At 50.9% G+C, this 9,030-nt stretch overlaps 1 protein-coding gene across 9 annotated transcripts in view; it reads right to left on the bottom strand.

The window, feature by feature from the left end:
- Window positions 1–313: 313 nt before the first annotated feature.
- Window positions 314–9,030, bottom strand: part of LOC137841035 (janus kinase and microtubule-interacting protein 3-like) — a 143,081-nt gene continuing 134,364 nt past the window's right edge. Inside the window, exons 1-18 of one of the 9 annotated variants that reach the window (XM_068653385.1) lie at window positions 6,612–6,934; window positions 6,160–6,353; window positions 5,922–6,035; window positions 5,535–5,690; window positions 5,356–5,474; window positions 4,419–4,489; window positions 4,178–4,282; window positions 3,921–4,034; window positions 2,753–2,817; window positions 2,482–2,544; window positions 2,297–2,395; window positions 2,117–2,215; window positions 1,982–2,035; window positions 1,796–1,861; window positions 1,666–1,734; window positions 1,511–1,588; window positions 1,221–1,454; window positions 314–1,141 (exon numbers count right to left, since the gene is read on the bottom strand). In XM_068653385.1, coding sequence (XP_068509486.1) covers window positions 1,025–1,141; window positions 1,221–1,454; window positions 1,511–1,588; window positions 1,666–1,734; window positions 1,796–1,861; window positions 1,982–2,035; window positions 2,117–2,215; window positions 2,297–2,395; window positions 2,482–2,544; window positions 2,753–2,812 — 939 coding nt within the window. In that variant the 5' untranslated portion in view covers window positions 2,813–2,817; window positions 3,921–4,034; window positions 4,178–4,282; ... (4 more) ...; window positions 6,160–6,353; window positions 6,612–6,934 and the 3' untranslated portion in view covers window positions 314–1,024. The other 8 variants (XM_068653381.1, XM_068653388.1, XM_068653386.1 and 5 more) reach the window with 8 other exon arrangements.

The raw sequence follows: 9,030 nt of genomic DNA, 5'->3' as shown, positions 1-9,030 counted from the left end.
TGAAATGCGCTGAGGTCTGACGTATCAGGCAGAATGGTTTGCCATCACGTTCAACAAAAAATAGAAACTTTCCCACTCTGATAAAAACGTCCTGTGTTCATCTACATATTTTCGTTTTGCTGTGCATCTTTTCCCTGCCATTTCGAGAGCCCAATTGACACTAATAGTTTACTGGAATGTGTTTGCCCATCCTACTTTGTGGAATTTCACCACATGCGCTTTTGACGAAAATACTAAATTGAACTCAAGTGAAGCCAACACGCACAACCCCCCCCCCCACACACACACACACCTACACACACACACACAAATGTTGATATGAACATAAAAGAGCCGCATGCGGTTCGGGAGTTGCGGCTTGGCCAAACCTGTACTATACAACTTTATTTGTGTAAAATTTTCACAACAGCTGTCACACAAACAAAGCGGGAAAAACCGAAGACGTGCGTGTTCCGCCCACGCTGGATTTATTTGCACCTTTGAAAAGACACCGTATTGCCGCAGATGTGGCAAAGAGTACTTTTGGGCATCTGAGACGGAAGGATGTCCAAAGCATCACGTCACCTGCTCTGGTAGGAATGGTGGTGGGACGTTGAGGTCAACCGCTTTGGGGTTGGCTGAATCTTTGGTCGCAGGATGCCACACACTTGAAGACAGAAGCAGAAAAGCAGAGCTAAATGCAAAATGTACTCACCGGTGACTCCAATTTTTTCCCCCCCTGAAGAAATGGATGGACGGGTGGCCCCGGCTGGCCGGTGGGACTCTTGTTATTCTGACCCTTTTTAGTGCGCGTTTGGGGCAACAACCGTTTTTTGTGGCGCTCTCTTCTGGTTCAAGAGTGCCCTGCATGTGAATTTGCCTTTCCTGCCTTCTGATTGGATGAGCGCCGGTGTGACGCGGTGCCTCTGTCACCGTGGCGGGGGGTATACGTCGGCATCGGAGCGTCTGCCAACGTCTGAGACCGGCTGGCAGTGTATCGGAGGTGTCGAGTGCGGTGCCGCTGGAGCTCACTCACCAGCTGGTGTTAGGGCCACAGAATGAAGGCCAAGGAGAAGACTAGAAAGAGAAACAGAAACTTCTCCTCCAATTGTTTGATTTGTCTCTTCTGAGCTTCGATGAATTCTTTCAGCTCTTTGTTCCTCTAGGACGGACAAATGGAAAGTAGCCTTCAAAAGCCAGTAAGCGTGCAAGTAAGTGCCGGGCTGGCTTTGGGCCCTTACCTGTTGCGCGCTGTGCAGCAGATCCATTCTCTCTTGGAGGATGCAAGCGTCGCGCTCCCTCAACTCCCACATCAGGGCTCGCTTCCATTGGTCCACGGCGCTCCTAAGCTCTTGTCTCTGATCCGCCGTCAGCACGTCATTCACGCCAGCGTGGCTGGCTTTTTCGCCGTCCGTGGCGGGGCAGTCCCGCTGCGGTAGCGCCTCGTACAACATGGCCTCCAGCTCCATGATCCTCTGGGCCGCAATCCTCGTCCATCAGTAGTCCGGCGGGAGATTTGAGGGCGGCTTACCTTATGAGCCTGGTCCATGGAACGCTTCCTGAAGTCCAACTCTTCATCCAGGTAGCCCTTCTGGTTGCAGAACATATCCTAGCACAGCTCAAGGTCAGAATTGTTGGGGCACATTGCCCCGAGTTCCCCTTGGCTGATGTCGCGTGTCTGTCTACCTTCTCACTTTCAATGTCCAACATCTTCTGTTGAAGTGCTGACTTGGTCACTTTGATGTATTCTAACCACTGAGGAAAGGCTGCTGTCACATAAGCAGAATGCGAGAGCGTGCGTGGACGTGCGCGTTACCTTCTCGGCTAGGGTGGGAAGGGTCCTGGCGTGAATCACGACCACCTGCTCCTCGTTGGTGAGATTCTGCAAGAGCCCAAAGGCACAGCGTCAACAAGGTTCTTTCAGCGCAAAGCCTTCCAAAAGTCACATTTGAGCCGCCGAGTCTCGTGGAGTGCGAACATAAGGAGTTCGACATACACTTACGGCGTTATCGCCCAGGATGTCCAGCTTCTTCATCAGATCACTGATGACGATGTCCTGGGGAAAGGCGCAAGGAGCCATGTAAGGTGTTCTGGGACCTCAGGTTAAGGTTAGGGTTGCGAGGGACGCCTTACGTACGCTCACGCCGTCGGCCTCGCAGTAGATCTGCAAAGGGCTGAGGCCGTCTGGGAAACGGACTTGCAGAAACTTCAAGACGGAGGAGCGCCACTCCCTCTCCTGAAAGGCAGAGGCATGCATCCGTCCGTCCGTCCGTCCGTCACATCTCTGGCCTCAACACGCTTGTGCGAGTCTTCCCACCTCCAGCTCCAGGATGCGGAACTCAAGCAGTTCGTTTTGGTCTCGGATATCCTGGATGTGCTCTTTCAGACGCGCTTCTTCCGCCTCCATCCGCCTGACCTGAAAAGACAGTCAGACCTCATCTGCGGGGCTTCCGGACGGGTGTGACGCCAAGCGACTCCGCCCAGCGCCTTTCTTTCCGTCACCTTTTCGGCCAACTGCTGATTGCTCTGATGCAGCAGCTGCTTCTCCTCCACCCACTTGACATTCTAGAAGAGACAAACGCGTGGACAGCTTTGGAATGTTGTGTCATTTTCATCCACAAATTCTTTGGTTGACTGGAAAATGACATTTGCTTTTCTCCACATTTTCCCAGCCACGTTCATAGGGGGTTGGTCCAGTAATGCCAGACGAATGAGTGACTGAAGAATGTAGCTATTTTGTCTGAGAAAAAGGTGTGCTCATTGATAAGCTTACCTGTCCTTGTTGCTTCAGCGCTGACTCCAGATCTGCTACTCTGCTTTGATAGTGACCCATTTCTACTGTCATGTAACATGGGGGGAAGAGATGGTGCAAATGGTAAAATATGGATTGTTCACAGGAATAAATTGGCAGAGCTGAAATTCCAAATTTGTCCAAAAGATGGCGCCAGACCAAAACATGAGACCAAAAAAGGGGCCAAAATAAGCTAAGCAAGTTAAAATAGAAATAAAACAGGAACACGGTGTCGGATTGTGAGTCACGCATGGACGCACAAATGTGATTTTTACTTTTTGATTTCTTTGCTTGGCTAAAAATGTATTCTGTAACAGCTTAAAGCAATATTGTTAGTCAATTCGATCAAGGGACCCGTCACTATGAGAATAGTGGCGTGACATAAATTGTTTGGAGAAGCACAAATGTGATTTTTACTTCTTGATTTCTTTGCTTGGCTAAAAATTGATTCCCTCTTTCATGAACTGTGTTTTGCAATCGAATTGTTCTGGGATTGAATGATTTTATTAACACGGGTATCAGTGGGTGAAATTGTTCGGTTTCTGGAGTGATTAAGATTTGTAATTCTATTTCATGTTTCTTCAATAAATGTGTTGTGTATATTCATCTACTTTGTTGTGCGCTGATTTGTACTGAATGTACAATCGATGGTTCGGGGTTGATTTGACAATTTGATTAATGTGCGGGGGGTTATTATGGTATAACATAGGACCGTAATAAATAAAAGTAACATCAGACAATTTTAGAGAATTGAATAACTTTCGTAGTTATTTGAGACACGAGTGAATTTCAATCCGTTTGAAAGTTTGCTTCGTCTGAATAAATTAACGGAAGTGTTTGAATCGGATTATCGGTTTGGTGTAGAACTGAAAGTAATTTAATTATTTGAAGGGCGCAGGCCCGTTTCCCCTTTTGACGGGCCGCGTAAAAAGTAACTCCGAACATGTTAGAGAATTAAATAACTTTCGTAGATATTTAAGGGAAGAGTGATTATTGAAAGAGGTGCGTTTGACACTACCATCAGCTTTTCTCTGGTCTGAAAGGAGGAGGAGGGAGGCTCCTCCTCCTCCTTTCAGACCAGAGAACACCCGAGGCTGGGTGAGAACGGGGAGGCTGCGACCCGGCCGGGGGTTGCGGGAAGGGGCGCCACCTTGATCTCCTTCTCGGCGTCGTAGTCCCCTCCGCTGGTCTGGGCTAGCAGAGCGTAGGCTCGTTGCAGCGCTTGATATTCTTGCGTCAGCTGGCGGTAGCGAAGCTCCGCCTCCTCATGCACACACCAATGCAACACAGCACTAGTACCAGAATCAGTCAGACCGGCGACAAAGCACCCGCGACGCAAAGACGAGTCCGATTCCAGGCTGAAGAGGAATGTTTGGCGCCAATACGCTGGCAGAAATGGCGGGCTACCTCTTCGGGTTCCGTGTCGGGGGTTCTGTCGGTGTGAAAAGACAAGGACGATCCGTCCGAGTCCACCAACACGTCTTCGTCGTAGCCGTAAAATGTTTCGATGACCTGCGGGCGCGGAAGCAAACATCTCTCTGAACAAACTGAAGCGACACCTCACGATGAATCGACGAGAGGAACGATAGCGAGAAAAAGGCCATTTCATCTTGCGCAACACCAAGCAGCCGCAAACAAACAGACTCACCTTGCAGGACCTCACGCTTTGTTCCTCCTCAGAGATTCTCGACGTCGGTATCGTAGCAGCAAATCTCTCTCCTGTCGACACAAATAATCCGCCTTTGAGATTCTTTGGATGCAAAGGGAACGAACGGCTCCGGCGCAGAAACAAACGCGACTCACGATGACATTTCTGACATGAGCTCCTGTCTCCAGAGCCTGAAAAACCCGTCACCGGCGATGATTGGAGGGACGCTCGTCTTTTCCAAAAGTGACAACTACAGGGTGTGTCAGGGTTTTCCAGATTATCTTTATCGTATGATTATGTTGCTTTGACTTTGACTGCAACCTGTAATAAATAATATTATTTATCCCTTATTTATCCCTATCGCTTATCCCTTCCTACACAAAGTCGTAAAACATCCCTTGCTATGTTTTGACTAGAGGTCAAGGGCTTTCTCTATTCAATCCACTCTTACACCCACCCTGTTTCTCTTAATAAAAATGCTCGTGCGGGAGCCGAGAGTCAGACTTCATTCGTACAACGGATGGACTCTCCACCTGCAGGTGTCCAAAAGAACTTACTTGTCTCCCGTGTGGTTCTTGCAAAATAAGTTGGAGCGAGCGCAACTCTAACAGGGTGCATTTTGCCACTAGCTGCCTACGGACAATGACGTCGCGCTCGCGGCTCATGGTTGACGGGCTGAGCAGCCGGGCGAGTCCGTCGTTTTCAGCGCACAGCGAGTGGCAAAGGCGCTGACAAAACGGGAGCTTTGAGCTGCTGAAAACGGCAAAACAAGTCTAAAGCGTGTTCAAACGCGTGCGCACAATGCTCCTGCTTGAAAGGTCGGAGTTTAAGGGGCCAATTTTTTGGATGGCGGCCGCCGGCCAAGCTTTGGACGGAAAAGGTTTCCTGGCGACAGCGAGCGAGCGCGGCGCTGCCGTACGTGCACCGAGTCACCTGCCTGAAGACCTTGGACAAGTCGTCGATGATGTGCCGCTGCTCCACAACTTGAAGGAACTACATTTCACCGTCCTGCTGGCCGCAACCGCGCTCCAGGTCATTGAGCGAACTAGGCCTTCTCTGTGGAACACAAATGCAGTGGACTCTGTTGGCACGCCGCCGTTGTCCGCGTCGACTTACCAAGCTTGCCATCTCCTCGTTCTCCTGGGTGACAAAGCGCACTTTGTTTTCAAGGCGACACAGCACCAGTGAGAGTTCTTCATTCTTCCTGCTCAGGCGTTTGTTTTTGTACAGGAGTGGCAGAAACTGGCTTTCTGTTTCTCTCAGTCGCTTAAGCTGCAAGCATGAAGTGCGGGATGCGAAAGACGCACAACACGCGGGCCAGAACGTATCCATTCCTTTTGCATCGGTTTGAACGGAATCGTGGCTTTGGCTCCCAATAAAAGACATCTACCAGGCAACCGACTCGCCGCGCCGCTCAACTAATAAGCAAGCGCAATGGGTGCCTTGCTGGATGGCGCGCATCAAACGTAGCGCAAACCTTCAAGCGTGCCGTCAATAAATTACCAGTTCATTGCGCTCTTCAGAAAGCAGGGCGTTTCGATCCTCCAGTTTCCTGATGACTGCGCTGAGCTCAGCGATTTTCAGATGAAACCTTCGCGTGTCCCGATCCTCCTGAGACTGAAAACGCCCCGCAACACACACACACAACCACTCGTTCAAAGTTCAAAACTGTTTTTGTGCTACCTTCCTCCAGCAACGAACTAAGTCATGCGTACTGCAAGTGTGTGATGAGGTGGCTTACGCTATGAAGAGGATTGCTAGTAGCGCCGTTGACCCCACTTCCAGGGTAGTTTAGGCCCGCCCTTTGGGAATCCCTCAGGGCAGCGATCTGCTGCTCGGCAGCCTGAGTCTGCAGCTGAAGGCGGTGGACGTGGCCGGCCCCAGGGATTTATCCAAAACACTAACCACTCTGTCTTTCAGCTTGATCTCATCCATCTGGATGTACAAACGGGGAGCGCTCAGGCAGGCGGGCAAACTCATTTGCCAGAATTGTGACAAAAACAAAGAGAGCAACCGGCCAATTTTTATCTTGAATCGACTAGAACACCATTGCTGTGACAAAAGCGAAGCGAGCAACCGGACGTTTTCTTCTTGTGAAATAGAATAGAATAGAATGCCTTAGGTGTCATTGCACTGCAGGTATACAACGAAATTGGGAACATAGCCACGCACCGCGCATCTGATCAGTCCTACCAGTCGGCGGATCTCCCTCTCGCAGTCTCTCTTGGTTCGGCTCAGCTCCTCCCGATGCTGGTGATGAGCCGATCGGAGCTCGGCCGCTCGGGACTGCCAGGCCTGCTGGGCCGCTGCCAGGGCTTCTTCCGCGCTCCTGGTGGAGGCGACACCGCTCGGTCTCCCGACACCGCCGCGTCTCCTCCACTTCCGCCAGCAAAGCGCCCCCGCTCCTCACCTGAGCAGACATTGCGCCACATCGGGCCGTTGAGACCGCAACGGAGCGCCGCGACGCTTACTGAGGACAAGCTACACAATACGGTAGCGGCCGCATCGGAGCCCGACGTGGCGTGCGGATAGTCAGACACGGATTGAGCGGATCACCTTGTCCATGGAGCCGTCCCTCAGGCTGAGGACCAAGGCATTCAGTCGCTGGATCTCTCCATCTTTGATTTTGATCACTCTCATCAGCTCCATTTCATGCTGCCGCAGTAATGTTTCCCTGGTAACGGCTAACTCTTTCTGCTTCTCCTCATGGAGTTTGCTTTTGAGTTCCGTCATGGCGGCGGTGGCACGGTGGTGCTCCGCCCGCAGGTCCTGACTTCTCTCTCTCTCCAGACAGCTGACCTGACATGACTTAGACAAACTTTATTGTCATCTTGTCTGCACATGGTGCATACAAAACGAAATTTCGTTGCACACGGCTTACAACAAAGTAGTGATATTGCAGTTGAATAGAAGTAACATATCCTATGAAAATATATATATACATATACTGTATATATATATATATTACAAATAAGTATAAAGTGCAGCAGTGCTAATTATGCAATAGTGCAAGTAGGCAAAACAGTATTCAAGAGTGTGCAGAGGAATGCTAAACCATGTATTAAACTTCTATTTAAAGGGTTTACACAAGTTCAGTAAAGTTGGTAGTGCGAGATAGTGCAAGATAGAGGTCCGTAGTGTCATAAAGTACAGTTCTGTGAATGTGTGATGCAGAGTTCAGTTTAGAGCTCAACAGTTCTAATGTTCAACAGTCTGATGACAGCAGGGAAAAAGCTGTTGCAGAACCTGGTGGACCTGCAGCGGATTGTGCGAAACCTCTTCCCAGAGGGCAGCAGGGAGAACAGTCCATGGTGGGGGTGTGATGGGTCATTGATGATGTTACGGGCACGGGACATGCAGCGCTGAGATGAAATGTCCTGAATGGAGGGAAGAGGAGCCCCTATGATCCTCTCTGCTGTCCTCACCACTCTCCTCACGTTCTTCCAATCGGAGGCGGTGCAGCCTCCACACCACACAGAGAGTCAGCTTGTCAGAATGCTCTCTATGGTGCTCCTGTAGAACGTCCTCATGATGGGTGGGGGCAGGTGGGCTCTCCTCATCCTCCGCAGGAAGTACAAGCGCTTCTGTGCCCTCTTGATCAGTGCCGTAGTGTTCATAGTCCAGGTGAGGTCTTCTGTGATGTGGACCCCCAGGAATTTGGTGCTGCTGACCACCTCCACAGCTGAGCTGTTGATGATCAGTGGAGCGTGGTGAGGCTGGTTTTTCCTGAAGTCGACGATGATCTCCTTCATCTTCTCCACATTCAGGATCAGGCTGTTGTCTCTGCACCAGCCCACCAGCTGCTCCACCTCCTCTCTGTAGTCCAGGTCGTTGTTGTCTCTGATGAGCCCCACCACCGTTGTGTCGTCTGCGAACTTCACGATGTGATTGGTGGTGAACCTGGGGACGCAGTCGTGTGTCATCAGGGTGAACAGCAGGGGGCTCAGGACGCAGCCCTGAGGGGAGCCTGTGCTGAGGGTGATGACATCAGAGGTGTTCTGTCCGACCCGGACTGACTGAGGTCTGTTGGTGAGGAAGTCTAGCAGCCAGTTGCGAAGGGGGGTGTTGAAGCCCAGGTGTTCCAATTTTCCTACTAGATGCTGTGGGATGATGGTGTTAAACGCTGAGCTGAAGTCCAGGAACAGCATCCGAACATGGGTGTTCTTCTCCTCCAGGTGAGCCAGGCTCAGGTGAAGAACGGAGGAGATGGCGTCCTGAGTGGAGCGGTTTTGCCGGTCGGCAAACTGGAACGGGTCAAATAATGGGGGGAGTCTGGAAACGATGTGATCTTTAAGCAGCCTTTCGAAGCACTTCATCATGACCGGAGTCAGTGCAACAGGCCGGTAATCATTAAGTGAGGTGATTTGAGGTTTCTTCGGCACCGGAATGATGGAGGCAGTCTTAAAGCACGCTGGCACTGTGGCTTGGCCCAGCGAGGTGTTAAAAATGTCTGTGATGACCCCAGCCAGCTGACTTGCACATTCCCTGAACACACGCCCAAGAATGTTGTCGGGGCCAGGGGCCTTACGGGGGTTGACTCTCCTCAGGGTCTTCAACACATCGGCGGAGTCAAGGCAGAGTACCTCCTCTTCCTGATGGGGGACAGTTTTAA

This window comes from Syngnathus scovelli, chromosome 16 (assembly GCF_024217435.2).
Source record: "Syngnathus scovelli strain Florida chromosome 16, RoL_Ssco_1.2, whole genome shotgun sequence".
NCBI classification, from domain to species: Eukaryota; Metazoa; Chordata; class Actinopteri; order Syngnathiformes; family Syngnathidae; genus Syngnathus; species Syngnathus scovelli.
Note: the sequence above shows the minus strand (reverse complement) of the source record. Positions and strands in the feature narration are given on the sequence as shown.